General features: G+C 54.6%; 3 protein-coding genes and 1 non-coding gene across 4 annotated transcripts; 1 reads left to right on the top strand and 3 right to left on the bottom strand.

The window, feature by feature from the left end:
• Positions 1–1,938: 1,938 nt before the first annotated feature.
• NCLIV_053720 (putative adaptin) lies at positions 1,939–10,219 on the top strand (the record flags this gene model as incomplete). The annotated part of the gene is made up of 12 exons (XM_003884924.1): positions 1,939–2,422; positions 2,711–2,889; positions 3,250–3,855; positions 4,311–4,570; positions 5,012–5,200; positions 5,709–5,920; positions 6,285–6,397; positions 6,709–6,963; positions 7,276–7,422; positions 7,782–8,621; positions 8,980–9,243; positions 9,647–10,219. 12 exons carry the CDS (start codon positions 1,939–1,941, stop codon positions 10,217–10,219), a joined length of 4,122 nt encoding a protein of 1,373 aa, XP_003884973.1.
• A 1,976-nt stretch (positions 10,220–12,195) lies between these two features.
• Positions 12,196–12,268, bottom strand: NCLIV_t130003. Its single transcript has one exon. It is a non-coding gene; the product is annotated as a tRNA-Phe (tRNA).
• Positions 12,269–14,560: 2,292 nt separating this feature from the next.
• Positions 14,561–15,190, bottom strand: NCLIV_053710 (SRS domain-containing protein; the record flags this gene model as incomplete). Its single annotated transcript, XM_003884923.1, has 1 exon — positions 14,561–15,190. One exon carries the CDS (start codon positions 15,188–15,190, stop codon positions 14,561–14,563), a length of 630 nt encoding a protein of 209 aa, XP_003884972.1.
• Positions 15,191–17,030: 1,840 nt separating this feature from the next.
• NCLIV_053700 (HD domain-containing protein, related) lies at positions 17,031–18,812 on the bottom strand (the record flags this gene model as incomplete). The annotated part of the gene is made up of 3 exons (XM_003884922.1): positions 17,031–17,410; positions 17,932–18,209; positions 18,538–18,812. 3 exons carry the CDS (start codon positions 18,810–18,812, stop codon positions 17,031–17,033), a joined length of 933 nt encoding a protein of 310 aa, XP_003884971.1.
• Positions 18,813–19,502: the final 690 nt, after the last annotated feature.

Here is a 19,502-nt window from a genome sequence, read left to right as displayed (position 1 = left end):
GCGGTGGCTTTGTTTGTACACGAGGCCTGTCGGCTACGAAGCGAGAAGTCGAGAGACGAAGACTTTAGAGAGAGGAAGAGAAAACAATCCGGGATGAGAGAGGAAGAGAACTAGGCAAAGAGAGAACCACAGAAATAGAGAACTGGACGAATTCAGGAAGAGGGGAGGACGAGAGAAACGAGAGAAGACACGGGAGGTAGCGGGCGGCATGCGAGACAGGGACGAGGAGAAAAGTGGAGGGAGAGAAACAAACCGAGACAGCTGCGTTTGTAGAAGAGACAGAAGGACGAGAAAGGTTTTTGTTGTGTCTGAAAGTGAAGGCAGAGCCTCTGGTGTCGATACACTGGACGAGAAAAGAGTCTTTGGCAGCTGGCGAGCACATGCAGACAGCGTGGAGGGTGCGAGAGCCTCCTCTCTCGTCGTCCGAGAAAAGCGGGGTTTCCTTCTTCGCAAGAAAGGGAAAAGACGCCACTGACACAACGAAGAGAAGGAAGGAGTGCGACTGTCAAACTCTGTAAAGTTTGGCGGGAAACGGGGAGGAAAGGCTGTTGAGCACATCTTCTGTGCAGCTTTTCTCTCTGCGAAACAAAACGCGTCACAGACTTGCAGGACTTCGTGTCGCCTGGCGGGTATCCCGCTGTGCGATTTCCGAGGTCACCTGTCCTTTTCTTCCATCCCTTTTTCGTTTGTTCCTGCTTTCTTCTCGCGCTCGAAAAACTCTCGGAGCCAAGACACAAGTGTACATACACCTAAACGCTGCGCGCTGTTGCTCCGCAAGGATAAAACGCGCGCATTCCGTTGATGAATCTCGCAGATCGGCGAGCACCTTCTGTCTCGTCCTGACTCTCTTCCGTTTGTATCCTTCTTTCTGAGTTGTATTTGTCTCTCCTTGCCGAGCTAGCCGGCGAGCTTTCGGCGTTCAGCGGCGTCTCTGTTCTCGCTGCTGCTCGGTTGTCGCCTCTCCGCAGGATCCCTGTACACACCGGCGTCGAATTTCCCATTTTTCGCCTCTTTGAATCGCTTCAAACCCGCAAGCGCGACGTGTCCCCACCATCGCGCGGCTTGGGTAAATCCCCTTTTCAAGTTCGGCCTTCTGGACATGGTTCAGGCCGGCATCCTTCCTCACTCCGACGTCTCACGCCTGGCTTCTGTCTCCTGAGAAACTCGGACGCTCAGGGGAAGCCACCTACCAACAACAGAGGCGAAGAAACAGGAGCAGAGAAGCGATCGGACTCGAGAAACACAGGAACGGGACGCATGCGGACGGAGAGGGAGCGACGCGAGAAACGACGCAAAGGGCTAGAGAAACGAGACAAGGGGGCGAGAGATCCAGAGGAGGCGACGATGTCTGTGGAAAGACGATGGCGTGGGACTGTTTCGCGTCCTCTCCTTCCCCTCTCTGTTCAACAGCAACGCCCGTGTACCCTTCTGTCTCCTGTTCGCCGTTCCTCTCAGGTGCCTGGCCGCTGCAGCTCCGAGCTTAACTGTGTCTCCAGCCTCTCGTCTGGCCTCTGTGAGGCGAGGCGGCGTCAAAATGTAACAGATCCCCCCCAATGTCTCTGATGCATGCGTCCGAATCTCGGGCGAGATATACAGTGAATTCATCCTCTCATCTCCCCGTCGTTCCCTCTCCTTTGACGTCACAGTCTCCTCTCTTCGTTCAACTCTTGAGGCTTCCTCGTTCCCCCGCGTCTTCCTCCCACCGCCACATGTATTCATAACCCCATACGCAGTCGAAATATATATATGTATATATATGAATGCCTGGATGTGACCAGAAACGTGTAAGGTCTCTTCACCTGGCTACACGTTTTCCTTTCCTCTTCGGGCTCTCCCGCCGTCTCCTCGTCCCCCTTCCTCTCTTGCTTCTCTCGTAACCCACTCTCGCTCTTCTCCCTTTTTCTTTCCTCTTCTGTTGTCAAAATGTTTCAGTCGCGAATGTCTTTGCCGTCGTTGATTCGCGGCTTTCGAGCTGCGCAGCAAGAGGGGACGGAGGACGAGTACCTGTCCCTCTGTTTGCAGCAGATCAAGGAAGAGTTGACGCCGACCCCCGGGGCTTCTTCGCAGTCTCTCTCTTCTCTCCTCGGTCGCTCGCCGAGCGCCAGCGCCCGCAGCTCAGCCCTTTTGAAGCTCACCTACTTGCAGATGCTAGGCTTCGACATCGGCTTCGCCACCTTCTCCGTCGTGGAGGGGATGAGTGTTCAGTCCTTCTCGCTCAAACGCCCCGCGTACGCCGCGTGCGCCCTCGCCTTTGCCCTGCCGCTCGCGTCCCGCGCGAAGGCGGAAGGCGAGCACGACGCCGAGAACGGAAGAGACAGAAAAAACCTCGCCGAGGAAAAACAGCAACAGCAACAAGCGCTTTCCCTACTGACCACCAATCTGTTCAAGAAGGATTTCACCAGCAAGGAAACGCACGAAACCAGTGAGCGGTGGAGTTGGGCGAGACGTGACAGGCGAAGAGCAGGAACAGACTGAAGCGACAGGAAAAGGCCGAGTGTCTCCTTTTGGGCGTTTCCCTTCTTTATGATGCTGTCCAGTTCAGCGCCACTCTCTTCCTCTGTCTCCGTCCTCGTCTGCTCCTCGGTGGGGTTCCTCATGTTTTGTTCTGCCCAGACGCGCGTGCGGTCGCTGCGTCTCTCTCTGGTGTTGTGTCTTTCTCGGTCTCTGAGTCTCTGCCTGTCTCTTCGTGTGTGTGTGGGTTTCTGTCCAGGCCTTGCGCTGTCCACGCTGGCAGTCATGTCGACTCCTGAAATAGCAGCGGCGCTGTTGCCCGACGTATTGCTTCTGCTGTCTTCCTCTCGGCCAGTGCTGCGCAAGAAAGCGTCTGTGTGCGCCACGCGATTTCTCATTCAAGTCCCCTCGCTCCTGCCGTCCTCGTTCCCCAAGTTGGTACGCCTTCTGGACAACACTACCAAGGCGCTTCTCTCCACGGTTCAGTCTACGCGGCAAGGCGACTCACGGGGGAACCAAACGCCAAGACTCAAAAAGCGACCTTCGAAAACGTGCATAGCTATTTCTATAACTTTCTAGATCCACATGTGCATCTGTCCGTCTCTATACATGTGGAAGAATGTGCTGCTTCCGTGTCGATGTGCTCCGTGTCTTGTGTATCTTGGACGTTTGACTCTAGGTCAGGGAGAGGGTAGGAATCGGCTTTTTGATACTTTTCGCCGTAGATGACCGCAGGCTGTACACACTGGCAAGTGCGCCCTTCCTCTCTCCCCCTATTCTCTCTCTCTTCTCTTTCAGCGTCAGCAGTTGATGGCGGAGGAGGAGACGCCAGTGGTGAGTTGTTTGTGTTCGGCGCTTCTGCAACTGGTCGCGGAGAAGCCTCAGCAGTATCTTTCTTTGGCGCCTCCGCTCTTCCACTTGCTCTGTAACAGCACGAGCAACTGGCTGTCTCTGAAGCTGTTGAAGATCTTTGCGCAGCTTTGTCCTTTCGAGCCACGCCTGCCGCTCAAGCTCCTTCGCCCTCTCCTCACGCTGCTCCAGCAGAGTCGCGCAAAGAGCGTGGAAGTGGAAATTTTGCGTCTCGGCTTGCTCCATTTCCCCCTAGAGGGGCCGGCTGCGAGAGCGCGCGGTCGAGCAACGGCGCTCGCGCCTTTCCTCGCAGGTGCGGAAGACTCCCGAGAAGCGCCTGGAGAAGAGGGACGAGAAGAGAACGGCGAAGGCGAGAGCGAGCTCGACGCGTTTCTCCGCAGCTGCCTCAGCCGCACGCACGCCCTCCTGGCCAGTGCCGATCGAAATCTCCGCTGCGTCGGCGTCGACATCCTCGCCGCTCTCTTTGCCCGCAAAAGAGACTTGGCCGGAGACGTCGCCGCATGCATCCCAGACTTCCACAAATTCGTCCTCCAGGTGAGAGACGCGCTCCTTCCACCTGCACAGAAAAAGGCAGAAAGGAAGAAGAGAATGGAAGGAGAGAAATGGAAGAAGAGGAAAGGAAGAAGGGAAATATGGAAGAAGAGGAAAGGAAGAAGGGAAATATGGAAGAAGAGGAAAGGAAGAAGGGAAATATGGAAGAAGAGGAAAGGAAGAAGAGAAATGGAAGGAGAGGAAAGGAAGAAGAGAAATGGAAGAAGAGGAAAGGAACAAGAGAAATGGGACAAGAGGAAAGGAAGAAGAATGGGGAGGGCAGGCACAAAGTGGAGAGAAAGGTCTGCCCATCGTTACTAGGCAGTTGGGCTGGCAGTCCTTTTTGGTTTTTTTTGGCTCACTGGAACGAGTCTTCTCGGTGTGTTCGTTTTGAGAGTTTAGCGTCTGTTTTTTTGTGTTTTGTGTGCTCGACGTGGTTTGGCTGCCGTCCGTTTCAGGCTGCGGAGGAGTGCGACCCTACCCTTAGGTCTCGCGGGATTGACTTGTTGACGAAGACGGCGACGCCTGCCTCTTTTCCGCGGATCACGGAGCAACTCGTCTCCGCGGCAGCGGCGCACGAGGCGCAGACTCAGGGGCGAGTCCACTCGCGCGGCGACAAAGCCGGGAAAGACGCAGAGCGCGGCCACGCCTTCTCCCCCGCAGTCGCAGGATCCCTCAGGGCGAGCTTCCTCCTCCCGCTCCTAAAAATGGGCGCCGAGTGAGGAAAGGCGAGAGGGAGAAGAAGACAAAGCGGAGACGGAGAAGACAAAGCGGAGAGGGTGAAGAAGACAAAGCGGAGAGGGAAAGCAGAGGGAGAACTAGGAAACGGAGAGGAAAGAGAATAAAGAGGAGCGGGTTGCGAACACAAACAATAGACAAGTGGAGAAGAGAGAAAGATAGAAGAAACAGAGGAGAATCAGAGACGAACAGACGAGCGAGGCAGTTCAGAAGCCGACGGGGGGAGGAAGAGACGACTGTGGGTTGGCGAGGAGCAAAGCGGAGAATGGAACTCTGACTCACTTCAGCCCATGCATGTGTCGGAGCCTACATACATGTGTGTCTATACCTATATATGTATGTGTATATGATGTGTATTTTCATTCGTTTTTCGGGCATCTGAGGTTTTGTGAAGTTCCATTCATGCATCGTTTGTATGCAGGAATCACTACGCACTCATCGAGGACTTTGAGTGGTATTTGGCGCTCTTGGCGAGCCTCGCTGTGGACGGCGGCAGTGAAGCCGTCGACGCATGCAGAGACGGGGCAGAGGAGGAGGACAAAGACGCATCCGTCGCGGGCCTCGTGGCCGAACAACTCGTTGACATCACCGTGCGCGTGCCGGCCGTGCGGTGAGAGAAAGAAACGAAACCGAGAACTCACAGGCGAGGCAGAGCTTGAAAAGGCAAAAGGGGGAGCACAGTCTCGAAGAAAAGGAACAGAACGCGAAAGAATAACAGGAAGAGGCATAGAAAGGCCTAGGATACTGGAAAATATGGCTCCAGTTGTGAGATACAGACAATCAAGTTCTTTATGAGTGCTGTACACCACCACCCCACTGGACTGTGTACAGCAATCATAACGACCTTGGTTGTCCAGTGCGCGAACGCCTCGACTGTCTCACTCTCTGTCTCTCCCGCTGTGTCGCCGCAGAGATCCTTTCGCGTCGTGTTCTCGCCTTCTACACGTGCTCACTCTCCTTGCCTCGAGAGGTCTTGCCGCGCTTTGCGCTTCTTCCGCGAGGCTCGGCGCTCTCAACGACGCGTTGCGCGGGGATCAGATCAGCTGTTCTGACCCTTTGGTGTCCCACTGCATGCGCGCGCGCCTGTTGCTTCGTTTCAATTCGCTTTTTCCTCGCAGGCCGTGCGCGGCGCTTCTCGCCTCGCTGATTTGCGACTCGGCAGTCGCGCCCTCGTCGGCGAGTCGAGAGACGCTGCGGAGAATTCATCGGTCTCACCAGCAGCAGGCAGGCGTCCTGCGCGAACCAGGCGAAGACGCTGAGACGGAGAAAGAGAAAGAAACTTCCTCTCCCGTCGCCCCCGTCGTCGTTCGCGCCGCCGCGTGGATTGTCGGTGAGTGCGGGGGGGATTCCTCGCAGAAGGAGAGCATATCTGCATGCAGACCTGCTTAGCCAAGACCTCCAAGAACTCGACTTTTCAAGAGATCGCGGGGTTTATCAGGGGAGAGACAAATGTGCAAATCCATAGAGCAGGTGGAACGGCGGTCGCCCTTGGCATCGGGTCGGTTGTTTTTTCTGGGGGGATCGCTCCGCTTTTTTCTTGCTTTTTCTCCGGGTGGTGTAGCCTCTTTCGTCTCCGCATTCGACTTGTTCTGTCTTTTTGTTTGCTTCGTTTGTATCCTTTTCCTGCTTTTTTCGCCTTCCTGTTCCCCTTCTGTCTCTATGCCCCTTCTCCCTTTTCGGTGTGCGGTTCCCAGGAGAATATTTCGAGTGCCTGGACAGCCAGCATGCGGACGAGAACGCGGAGCCGCGTGACGGGGAAGGCTCGGTGTCTTTCTACTTTGACGCCTGCCGCTCTCTGATTCGCCTCGTAAGGCGTTTTTGTCTTTTGCTCGCGTTTTTGGGAACCCGCAGCGTCTCTTTTTCCCTCTCTCTCCTGCACGTCGCACCCTCTCTCTGTTCTCCCTTCTCGCCACCCCTGGTCCTCCTCTCGCGCTCCTTTCCTCCCGCTTTCTTTCCTCTCCCGCTCTGTCTCTCCACTTCTCTTCTCCGTTTTCTCCCCTGCATTGTCGCCTCCTTCGTCTTCCCGTTGCCGTCTTGGTCTCTCAGTCCTTGCCTTGTGTCTCCGTTTCGCATTACTGTCTCCTCACTCACCTCTCGGTTTTTCGCTTTTCTTCGCAGGCCCGCAGTCTGCTCCTGCCGTCGCCGGTTCAGCAAGTCGTCCTGGCCGCAGCAATGAAAGTTTTTCTCGGCGCATGCAACGCGAGCTCGAACCGCTTCGCAGCGACCCCCGAAAAACGGTCGTTCTCTGCGCAGGGCGAGGGAGTTCGCGGGGCGGGTCTCCGAGAGCTGCAGGAAGCCATGCTCGCGATGCTCGATAGGTGCAAAGCGGCCGCCGAGGGCGAGAACGGGAGCTCTCCGTCGAGCAGTGTCGAGGTACGATTCTCCCCTCTCCTGCTGCGGGGGTTCGCACAAAACAGCAACAATTTCTCTGGAGAAAAACAAGCAGACAAACGATCTCGAGTCCCGACTGAAACGACACCATCTGCTTTAGAGGAAACGCGGTATTCTGGAGTCAAGCGTCAAACACACACAAAAAGACTGCAGGACACTTTGACATAGAACACTATAGAGTACATATATATATATATATATATATTTATATATGTATATGTGTACGTGCACGAGTACGAATCTCTGTTGCGAAAGCGATGGCGGATGCTTTCTCGTGGGCTCGGCGATTTTCAGGTTTATGATCGGGTGCGGTTAGCCGAGCAACTCGTGCGCTTCTTCGGGCCAGGAGACAAAGAGACACTGAAGGGCGAGACCCCTCTGCGCCTGTGGGGTTTGGAGCAAGGAACGCTCCTTCCCGTGCTCCCCGGAGCGCAGCAGCAGGTAACTGGGAACCCTCAAGCGAAAACGCATCTGCATCTCCGCGCGCAACATTCAAAATATATATATATATATATAAATATATATATATATATATACATATACGCATATATGTGTATATATGTGTATTCGTAGCACGTGATGGGTTGTGACAACGTCTCTCTCGGGCGCTCGATCGCTCTCGTGAGGTCCACAGATATCTGAGGATGTGCCTAGGAATACATGTCTACACCAATACATAATTCAGTATGCTCGTACACACGCATTCAGTCCTGCATACGCATATATGTGCATATATGTATATCTGTGGATTTCTGGAATAGTGCAGGAGGGCGTTTGCGTGTGCGGTGCCTGCCTTCTAGGTTCCATTGGATGCCAGTCTGGACCTCTCGACTCCTTTCTTTGACTATCGGCGGCTGCAGTCGCAGCCGTCGCCGCAGTCGGGGTCGGCGGTGTCTCCGGGGGCCGTGCACGGCGTGTGGGAGCAGAAGGGCGGGGACGGGTCTCTGGGGCTTCCGCAGTCGCCGCCGGAGGCCGGAGCTGTCTCTGTGTCCTCCGTGGAGGCCTCGTTGCTGGCTTCCGGCTCGCCCCAAAAAGGAGACACCCAGGGCGCAGGTGTGGGGTGGGCGAGAGGCGCAGGGGCCCCGTCTGGGGCGAAGAAGCGGTTCGAAGTGATTCGCAGCGCGATCGCTCCTGGGCAGTCTCCGCAGGCTTCCAGCTGTGGGGCGTCTTCTTCAGAGCGGCCTGGGGGGGCTGTCTCGCCTTGCCTCAATGGCGTGTCTCTGTCTCCGGTGTCTTCGTCGCCTCTCCCCACAGCTCTCGGGAGTGGAGGAGCCGGAGAGAGACTGAGTGAGAAGGACCGGAGGAGCGGCAAGTGTCTGCCTCCAGCGGAAAGCGCGCAGGAAGCGGGCGTCCCGTTTCCGGTGTCTATGCAACTCCAGCTCAAGAGCAGGCTGTGGCGGAGCTGCGGAAGAGACGACGCCCTTCGCGTCTTCTGCTGCGTAGGCGAGGCGCTCGGCCCGACAGCGCCCGACGCGCCGCCGGCCCTCTCCGTCGGTCTCTGCTGCGAGAAAGCTGAAAACGCGGGCGCCGACATCTCCGAAGTCGGACTCGCCTTCGATGAAGCAGCCGCGCTCCGATTGCCGAATTTGGTCCCTCTGGCGGCGGAGCTGAAGAAAAGAAGCAACCGAGGAGTGGTAAAGGTGAGAGAGGAGAACACGAGCGAGAGAGACACCGATCAGAGCGCTGGCGAGTGCGGCGGAGAGAGAGGGCGAAAGAGAGAATTCGCGGCAGAGAGAGGCAAAGCGGAAGAGAGGGAAAAGCGAGAGTGGACTCTTAGGATCGGCTGACGGGAAGAAGCGGAAGAGCGGAGGGAGACAGAGGTTGGGGGGAACGGCGGCGCAGAGTTCGTGACAGAGAGGGGGAGATGAAGAGGGAGGGAAAATGGGAGATGGGAAACGGAGGGAGACGAGGCTCGTCTCCTTGTTCGTCGAGTTGCTTCGCCGTGTCTCCACTTGCGCTTCCGCCCGTTTGTCTCCGTTGCTTGTGTGCGTTGTGCAGCCTGCAAGTTTCTCATCTCCCCTCTGTTGCACGTCAACTGCCGAGCTGAGCGACTGGCGCCTGGAGGGCAAGATCCTCTACACTGCGGCGGGCAGTGTCCCTTCGGGGGACTTCTCCCTGCTGGACGGAGACACTGGCCCGCTCGGAGGCCCGGCCCCACAACGGGTGCAACAGCGGGAGACTCCCTTCGCCATCGAAATTCCTGCAACCGTCGGGCTGCTTCCTCTCCAGATGACGGAGGACGAGCTCGCTTCGTTTTTCGCGGTAAGCAGAAGAGAGAGAAACACCGAGAGAGAGGCCTGGAAGCGCCGCCAAAGACACTCCGAGAGACAGCAGTGCCGCCAGGGCGACTAAAATGGATATTGCTGTGTCTGGAACTACATGCGTATGGAGTCGCACAGGAAGGGGAAGAGGCGACAGCGAAGCAAGCACGGTTGTTGTTTTCTATTCAGTCCGCTTTTTTTCTGTGTATATACAGCTAACGCGCCTATGTCTACGGACATCGATATACACGTTCAGGCAGGTGTAGATGTATGTCCATGTTTAGGTCGGGGAAGGTATTTCCCATGTGGCCTGTGCCAATGGGGTGAAAGGCCTGTGGTGTTTTCGGGTGAGTTGGGTGCTTCGCCATTTTCCTTTCTTGTTTCTGTGCTTTGTGTTGTCCCAGCAAACAGGAGGAATTGTAACTGCACAGCATAGTGACCGCGTGGAGGTTCAGCCGAGAGCGCCGAGTCCCGCTTCGGGATGTACAGACACCTGGTGCATCTCCCTGAGGGGATGCAAACCTACGTCGCCGCTCGCAGTTCTACAGTACTTGCGAGTCGTGGCCTGCACAGCGAATTTGTTTCTGCTTCCGCAGCAGCCCCTGCCATCGCCTTCTTGTTCGTCTGGAGTGCTGAAGTGTCTGCTCATTGCGCGGTTGTACAACCCCGATACTGCACTCCAGCTCCACATGCATCAGGAGAAAATGGAAGGCGAGGCAGCCGCAGGCCTCGCAGCGCCTCCGAACCCTCCCGAAGAGCTGAGCGGTCACCACGTTGTCCTGGCCTTTGTCGCGTGTTCATGTGGGGGCGACAGTGCGGGAGAGAAAGACAGACCATCGGAGGAAGCAAAAGAAGTTCTCCACTTTCGGGTCAATGCCCGGAGCGCGAGCGCTGCATGCAGCGAGGCGGTTTGCCGGTGGATTTGCAACCTGCTCGAGGAAACGGTTTCCGGGCGTTTGCATGTGTTCACTGAGTAGACACAAGAGAGTCAGCTACAGAGGACAGGTCTCTGCGCAGCATCAATTTATGTACACATATAGGCATATGTGCGTAGGGGAGGATCAAACGGGAGCGGATGCGAGGGAGGCAGAACGGGAAGGAGAGGGGGAGACGAGACACGCCAAGAACTAGACGGCTCTGAAGACTTGGGATGAAACGAAAGGGAACATGGTTGCCAAGGAAGTCAGGGAGCGGAAAGGAGAGAGGAACGGGGAGGGTCGAAGGGAACAGAGGGTTTAGGAGACCCAGGAGGAAAGGAGAACCGGGAAGCCGCGATGGGACAGTCAGAGAGCGGACGGATTTTGCGACGAGTGCAGAAGAAAGGAAAAGTGATTGGAAGACGAGTTCACTGTTTGTTGAAGACCATTTAAAGGCAGAGAAAGAGGAGCATGAACCTGAGCAGAGAGTGATGGGAACGGGGACTGTTGGTGTTGTGTGTTTGTGCGTGTGCCCGTTTGTCGACTCATCCACGGCAGTTTCCGACAAAAAGACACGGCCCAGGGGGAAACAGCCTTTTTGTCCTAAAAAGAGAAGCTCTTGTAGTTCAGGCACCGCAGCCATGGCGAAGCTGTCATGTGTCTTTCAATGTATACGCAAGCCGAGGGCATCCATTTCCTGTGCTAGCGGACTGTCCCGGCTCATCGGAAGACTGCTATTAAGGTGTTTTCTTTCCTCCTGCGGAGTCGAGAGCTAACTCGCGATTTAACTGTCATAAAATCCGCTACCTCTGCTTTCGGATACCGAAGGCTTTCAGCCCCAGAAGTCGCACACCTTTTCGTTTTTCCAGCTCAGAGCTCGGGCGGGCGTGTCCACTCACGGAAAAATCGAAAGTGCTGCCCAGCTGCAGGTGCTTGTGGAACCTGCGGAGCACGTTCACTAGGTTAAAGTGGGCGAAGCAACATTTCCACGTCAAATGCCTCAGAATTTCCTAGGTAGAACCTCCAGAGGATATGGGATACACCTGAGGAGCAAGGCGCCCAAAACGGGTGATTTCCTGGCCGCACCCCGCGAAGGGTAGACCGCACGGAGTCGTAGTCTCCGTTGTTGGAAGGCTTTTCTTGGTTAGGTAGCAAGTGCTCTTCCGCCCTTCTTCTGTGTCGTTTTCCTGATGGCTGCCTTCGCCCCCCAAAATCTCACTGGTCTGGCTGGTGGTGAATGGGGCGGTACATGCTAAACCACCCGGGCCACCACAGAGGAGAAAACCAGAGATGGTTCAGAAACATTGTCAGGCAAAAGAGCCCGCGAAAAAGTGGGAAACAAGGGGGGATGTATCTCGCATCCTCGGATGCTTGATAGGAGAAACACAATGACGCTGCCTGGGAAGTGTGCGTCCAGGCGCGAACCGAGCAAACCTCCGCAGCACACTGACACGAATGGCGGATACGCCTATAACCTTCTCCTGTTTCTGCGTAGCGGCTTCTTTTTGTGGAGAAGCAGAGAGATGGTAAGCGTCACAAAAGCCTAGCAGGATTAGAGTGTCAGTTTTTTCCCAGCCGCGAGCCCCGGTGGACATCTGCAATTCCGTAGTCAGCAAGCAGTCCGCCTGTTTTAGGAAACACCCGGCGGTAGTCCACGGTGGGAGGCGTGCAGAGAATTCCTAAGAATACCAGAGGAATAGGAACATCACCATCCACAATGCAGGAGCGGCGCTTTTCTTCTTCCATTCTGAAACCCATGCTACCTTATTCGTTTTTTTCTAATTCACGCCCGGACGGCTGCATGCGCTGTGGCGACAAACCGCAAAACCCTCTAAAGCAGGTATTTGGTTGCACAGCTTACCCGTGTTTCCGTGGAAGAAGTCTCCATGTTCCAGAGCCTTTTATCAGGCCACATGACATGGATAAGCCAAGGGCAGAAGGCGTTTGAAGAAAAAGAAATGACAAAGGCCATTTACTGTTCGGCAGCAAACAGTAGTCCCACGAACAACGAGAGCATTTACTACATGAATGAAGAGTGCCGTGACCCGGGATCGAACCAGGGACCTTCAGATCTTCAGTCTGACGCTCTCCCAACTGAGCTATCACGGCTAAGAGGCCGTGGCGCCTATCCGCCATTCCTCTATTTCGTCTGAAAGCAGAAAGATCGAAGCGTCCTCATGCCTAGTTCTCGGCCGTAGCCACCCTCTGAAGCAACGTCTTTCCGTAGCCCTCGAAGGAATGAGATGTGGAACTCAGCCGAACACTGCATACTCCGAAGGTTGACACGGTCGCGGGTGACGCCGGTGTGCGATACGGGCGCTGCAGAATGTTTTTGAGTTCGCTGAATCCAGCGAACCTTGCTGATCACACGCATGGCCTCCTCCGTGTTCGGTCGCAGTTGGGCACACAAAGTCCATTCTGCTGGCGCTCGTCGGATGTCTCCTTAGAAGGAGCCAAGTCACAGGTAGACGCAGTTGTGTTACGCTTCTACCTGGCAGGCGCCGCAGAGAAGCCTGGGACACGTTCGTTGTACAGCGGAGGTATTATGGGCTTCCACACGAAAAGGTTACCTTCTGTTTCGCAAAGGGATACTGACGCTCTGTGTCCTGACACATGTGTTTCGATGACCGCTCGCTCTGCCAAAACGATTAAAGCTACACTCTTGCAGAAGGCAAAGCGTTATGGATGCGCAAACTGACAAATACTAAGACTAAACGCCCCATGGCGACTGTGGCAATCTCACAGTAGTTGTCGTGCATTCTTTTGTGGCTTCAACGCAGAAAGGCGTAATCTCAGACCACACAGGTACCCAGAAACCGCGTGCACATTCTGAGGGCTGTTTGAGGTTGCTTGCTACGGTGTGTCGTGCTGCCGCCGCCATGATGGAGCAGTCGAACACGAATTGTACGCAAGTATCTTATCAAGCAAGATTGAGAGTCATTTGCCTGCATAGTGAACTAATCGGCGTAAAAGGATACTTCTAGCGCTCCTGCAATGCGGCACCCAGACTCTCCACAAATGAGCATGGAAGTCGGAAGTCAGTGACTGCTGTATGGAGTCGTCAACAAATGTAACTTCATTAAGGTGTTTTGACGGTAAAGGTAGATTTGAAAATTAATCCGGCAGGCCCCTTCGCATGAGAACGTACCCTCCACGAAAATCATTGGCAGTGCCGACCAGTTCACACACCGACATGCTCACGCTGCCGTCCTGTCTTCCGCCCCATTTGGAGCGACGTGGGCAAAATGTAGACGCACGTATCTCACGAGAAACAAAAGCGAGAAAGGAAAGCTTCATCTAAACAAATTAGCTCAAAGCGAGAAGCGTGGAAAACATCAATATTACGGCAAGAATCCACCGTCCTCTGGTCGACTTCCGTGAACTGCCAGTTGACGGTTCGGATTCGTCAACATTTTGACCTGGTTCACCAGGAGTTTGACCTGGTTCATTTGGAGTTTGACCTGGTTCATTTGGAGTTTGACCTGGTTCACCAGGATGCGTACCGTCAGCTTGCTCACCCGGCGCTGAAGGTGGTATAGAAGAGACAGTTATCATAATTTTACATTCGTTGGAAAGTCTGGAGTCTCCAGATCCATTATTTGTAGTTGGAGCACACTTGTAGCAAAGGTAGGTGTCGGAGCTGGGAATCGTCGATAGTGAGAATGTGTAGGCTGCCACATCTCCTGCACGAAAAACCGGTGTTGCACCGTCCGGTGAAGTAGCCGACTTTCCTTCTACCAGAGAAGCAGCCAATTTGAGATCCGATAGACTCACTTCACTGCTACACTCATGTCCCCTGAAAGCATTTTCGAAGTTGGTTGGCAACAATCCTGCGTCAGCGCCGCACCGAAATGTGACCTCCTTGGAGTTGGAATTGAGTTGGACAGACACGTGCCTGCCATTTGTGCACTCCTCTAAAGAAAATTTAGACACACGGAAATATAGAAACGGCTGATACTGTTCGCTTTAAAAAATTCAGACACACAGACATAGAGAACGACGGGTAGTGTTCGTTTAACGCACGTAACAGCCTCTCAAAGAAAGGAGACTGCGCGCCTTCGAGGGGAACATCGGAGGGCAGCTATAGACGGCAGTGAGATTGAACGGCTATGTATGACGTCATCGAGGAACCAGGGAAAGACCTGAGTACTTGAGAGAAGATTTCGTGTTGATTAGGATACCAAAAAGAAACCATATGTACGTCTGGTGACAACAGAGGAATTACAAAGGAGTGTGACAGCGGAGTCGTGAGGGTGTCGTGAGCGACTGTTTTGGAGGCTCTTCAAGGAATCTGAAGACTTTAAGAACCCTTCTGTTGGACTCCATACTGCTGGCATGTCTACTAAAGCATCAACAAGATGCAGATGCGCACCCTCCAAAACTGCGCAAGGACACCCCCCTTCACCCTTTCAACTCTACAAACAGCCTCCCTGGCGGCAGATTGCTGAGTCTAGTGAGGCACAAGAAGTCCAGCGACGGCCATGGAGTTGTTACAGACGGCTCACCTTCTTTTGCTGCAGTGGTGGCTGCCTGTGAACCGTGCACTGCCACTTGAAATGTGCAAGTTACTTCTGTCCTCTCCTCTTGACCAGACTCGATGTTTCCGCCTCTCTGCTTCGTCCCCTGACGACACTGGAAATATAGGGTCTTCGATTCTTTGGGATTGACACTCAATGTGAGGATATAGCCGTCTGTTTTTTGTCGGGACGGTGTGAGTACTTCCCCGTCGACTTCGTGCCACACCCCTATTTTGGTCAAATCTGCCCTTGCGGTACATGCGGCGTTTTGGCAGAACTGGTGCGAATTCGGTTCTGGAACCAAAGTTGAACTGTCCGGGCACTGCAGTTCGACTTGACTTCCTTGTTTTTCGAGCGACACGGCAGCAAACTTGTTACTTCCTGTGCAGGAAATCGGACCTGATGCTACCGCCGCGCAGCCTGTCAGGCATGCCAGGCCAACGAGGATTGACGCGCTGAGTTTGTATCGCAGGCCTTTCGAGACCTCGAAGCCCCCCAACTTCGGGCCTTGCATTTTAGGAAAGGAAAAATCACAAGCTTGATCAAGAGGTGACGTTGGGGTCAGAGTTATAATCTGCACTGGCCTCGAGAACCGAAGTCATGCCTTGCCCTCAGCTGCGCCCAGCATCAAGTTCACCAGACAGAGAGTCTAAAATCCAAGTGACTTCAAAGGGTGCGCTTACGAGACAACATACAACGGAAGCGGCGCCTTGTGCTGAAAAAGAAAGCTAGAGATGGTCAACATGGGTAAAGGTTTGCTGCCTGCCAGTGGCATGCAACAGTCAACGGCATACCTCCTGCTAACTTGCGAGTAGAAATCTCGTCGATTCACTGTGCAAACTCGATGCCGCACTGGCGAGTCGAGCACCAAAGACCCACAATTTGCGGGGCGCGGGTGATGGGTTGGAGGTCTCGGGTGAGCATGCCCATTTCGAATGAGTAAGTGGTAATACTACGGGAAAAGAGGAGTTTGCATTAAAAACGACAGCCAAGAGGGGAAAACCGAAACAAGTTAGGTAGCCTACGAGCCTGCCGTAGTCAACAGAAAACCGCAAAACCCGATTTTTGTTGAAGGCGTCCATCGGCCGATGTTAACCAGTGTCCTGGATCTCACCTCTTATCTCTGGAGGGTTGCTCCCAGTCGGTCTGTTGCCATATTAGGGGGTCAAAATTGGAGAAGCGAACGAGAATGGCCACAGTGTGCGGCACGGGAGAGTCGAGGATGCCCATACTGTTGGGCTGTCGTCCGTAGAAGACCCTGGATGGTATTTTCTAGCATACTATCCGTTGTCAAAAGTAATATTATCCAAAGCCGGTGGTTTGCTAGTATGTATGTCCCCAAATGCCAATGCAATATCAATAACGATTTCCGCTGTCTGTAGAACTCCACAGGGAAAATGTATGTCTTGCCGTGCTGCACAGCACCGACGGATCGCCCTTGCTGTCTGAGAGACTGACTGCCTAATCCAAGTTCGTGGTGTCACATAGTCACATATGAGGAAAGATAAGAAAACTGATGGATCAGCACAAACGTGCATCATGTCCCTTTATCCCAGCTCCAGCGTAGGGATGGCAAGCCTCGAAGAGTGGGCGCTTGCCATGGACTTTAGCACATCGCAGGTAGAGTTCCCCATGACCGTGAATGCCTGTGAGGAAACAGGGAAGTCCGACATGCAGCGGAGTAGCCAGAGAAACAAAAGAGGACTGTAGGTCTCTGACTTGGCAGACAGGCATGTCGACCTTGCATGAAGGGCGTGGCAGCAGTGGCAAGACTTTAAACTCACGGCCTTCGCCGGACCGTTCGGTCCTCCGTCCTTACTGTCATTTGAAATCCAGCATGTACATTCCAGTGCTGAGATATTGGCTGTGCTTTCTCACTGCGCCTGTTCACCGGCTTTCAGCTTCTGTAGCAAACTGTGACGCCAAAAGCGTTCCACCGGACTGTGACCTGGCAAGTATTTTGTGGTTTTCCTCACAAGATGCCTCAGTAGCAAACATATTCCTAGTGGTCCAGAAGAGCTGTGCACGCAAAGGATCCACTACCGTTCGTATTAGCCGCCCAGAAGACCAGCGATCTACTGTGAAACGGGTGAAGGTTTGCTTGTTCCTCTAACATGAACACAACAGCACGTGAGTGTGCTAATACAAAATCTGGAGAGATGCTTTCTCCCGCGTTCCCGCGGGGACGTTCTGACAAATGTTTTGCATTTTTTCGCGTGCCAGGGGTGAGACCTTGCAACATTTGTGTTTGGAATTCGTCTATAACACCAGAAGTTGTCTCTACATCAAGTCCTTGCTAAACTGACGCAGTTCCGATAACGTGTAACGTAGCCACATGTCATCCACCAGTTTCTTCACTTTTCCGCATCTTGCTTGTCCCGAGCGTCCATCACTGCGGCCCTCCGCACCTGTGGCAGCGTTTCTCGTCGGTTCCTGAGAACGAAGTCTAGGCCTCTGAACAGGTCACTGCGAAACACGTTCTCTGTTGACCGGTAAAACGTGGGCAGATACACCCGCCGTCTTTTCCGGGGGCCGTGCTCGTCGGCGACAGCCGGTGTCTCGTGCGCATCCTTATTGCTCGGCTGCTGTTTCTCTTCCGCTTCCTCCTGCGCCTTGTGGTAAAACGGCCCGCAGGAAGGCCCGGCCTGAGAAGGATCCGACTCGTACTCGAAAGCCTGAAGGATCATCTCGAACTTGTCAATGTCAAACACGTACTTTGCTTCCTCCGTAGTTCCTGCGCACAACACGCATTCGAATGCTACACACTGATCCGCACTCCTGCTGCGTACTATCCCAATGGAGCGGCGCCGTCTGCTCGCAAAGATGCATATTAGCCAATCAGAAAACCGGCAAAAACGGACAGCAGAGAAGAGCAGAAATAGGACAGCAAACAAACACTTGTGGATTCCGACGTTCCCGCTTGCTAGCGACTTCTCCCACAGCGAAACCCCCTACCGACGGAAAATCATATGAGCTGAAGGCTCACCCCGCCGGCTGTGCGCAGACTGCACAGCCTAAGCTGGAATGAGAAAGACAACCAATCTTCATCCGGAAACACCATTCTCCTCGTTCCTGTGTCGCAGCGAGAATTCCCTTTTCCCACAGCCGAAGCACGCACTGAGCTCACTTGCCACAACAAATGCGAAGACTCACGCCACACTAATACCAACTAAGAACATATTTATATTGTGTACGACGCATAGAAGACGCAATTGATGACTGTTGATGCATTTTGACACACGGCCAGCCTCATACCTTCTTCATACTCCTCCCAGAGGGACAGGATTTCCTCGCCTACAGGCAGCACCGGTGGAGTCACTTCCCCGCCGGAAGTCTGCTCGTTTGTGGCTGTTCTTCTACACCGGTCACAAGAAAGAAAAGGAGAATCTGCAGAGGCAGGGAGAGGCTGTACGATTTTCTGCAGCGCCTCGCGTTCGCGCTGTCTCTTCGCTTCAGCCGACACACCACAGTGCGGTGTAATGTCGCCGGCGAGAGCCTCGGCGAGGTCGTGGACGAGGGCCATCTTGATGCATCTGCCGGCAACGAACGAGCGGAACCCGAGACAGCACATGCCTCGAAACCGATGGCACAACACAGTCCGATGTCCTGTCTCTCCGTTCGCCCCCGTGTTCTTCCATTTCTCCCCTGTCCCCTTTGTTTCCGGATCTGTCCGCTCCCTGCCGCTCTCTCTACCTCTCGCTGTGTCATCGTCTCTGTTTTGCCCGGCTTCTCTTCCTCCGGCGCTCCCCTCACCCTTACTCTTCCTTTTCCCCTTCGCGAGCTCTTGCGCATATCAGAGGCGCCTATGCAAGAGCGTTTGGGGCGAGTCGTAGGTGTTGCCACGTGAGACTTGCTGCTCACTTGTTTCTGTCTAACTTGTTTTCGCGAATCAACTTGGCAGACTGCGGATCGGTCCCAAGCAGGAAGGCGCAAATTCCCGCTCGAAACGAGTGCTCGGCAACGCTCTCCGGTTCGCGCACTTCGCAGAGCTTCCATCCTGTCCTTTTCAGTTTCTTCAACTTCCCGACAATGAGCAGAAAATTCAACAACGAGCAGTAGCAAGTCCCCTCGCTGCCGGCTCCGCCCGCGGATGCCTCGGAGAGAGGAGGTGAAGGGGAGGCAGAAGAGGCCGGCATCGTGCCTTCTGGAGAGACGTCCAGAGAGAGAATGAGACGAGGAGGGGAAAAGAGGAGCCGAGGTAGAAGGTGGGAACTCGCAGAGAGAGGGAAGGCGCCCCAGAAAGATGCAGGCGAGGGCAGGCGGCAGCGAGACTGAGGCGAGGGAAGGCGGCAGCGAGACTGAGGCGAGGGAAGGCGGCAGCGAGACTGAGGCGAGGGAAGGCGGCAGCGAGACTGAGGCGAGGGCTGCCGGTGGCTGTCAATCGTGTGGAGGGAAAGGGCGACTTCTGCGAGGAGGGAGCGACAGACAGGAAAGCGGGGCAACGCGAGGACGTGCCAAGAGAGAAGGCCAGGCGGACCGAACCCGGTGCACACACAGACACCTACGAGTAGACCCGAGAACGAGAAGACTCCGAGACGCGAAGGAAAGGGGCCTCTCGACTGTATTTTTATTCAAGATTCTTGAGAGACAAACCTCACGCTTCTGGGCAGCTGCGAAACTCCAGATTTCATCGATGTCGCTCCCGTCCTCCCGGTGTCTGTGTGGAATCACAACATGAAACACCCGTGTCGTCTCCCCCCGCCGTCCTTGGGTTCTTCGGTGCTTCCATTTTGAGTTCCAGAACACCACACCATAGGGACATCCAACGAGCCGACAAGTCCCTGTCTGTGCGCCCCGTGTCGTCAGCAAGGGGAAACGCCTTCTGC

The sequence above is a fragment of the Neospora caninum genome, chromosome XI (assembly GCF_000208865.1).
Source record: "Neospora caninum Liverpool complete genome, chromosome XI".
Lineage (NCBI taxonomy): Eukaryota > Apicomplexa > Conoidasida > Eucoccidiorida > Sarcocystidae > Neospora > Neospora caninum.
This window is presented reverse-complemented; position numbering and strand designations above follow the sequence as displayed.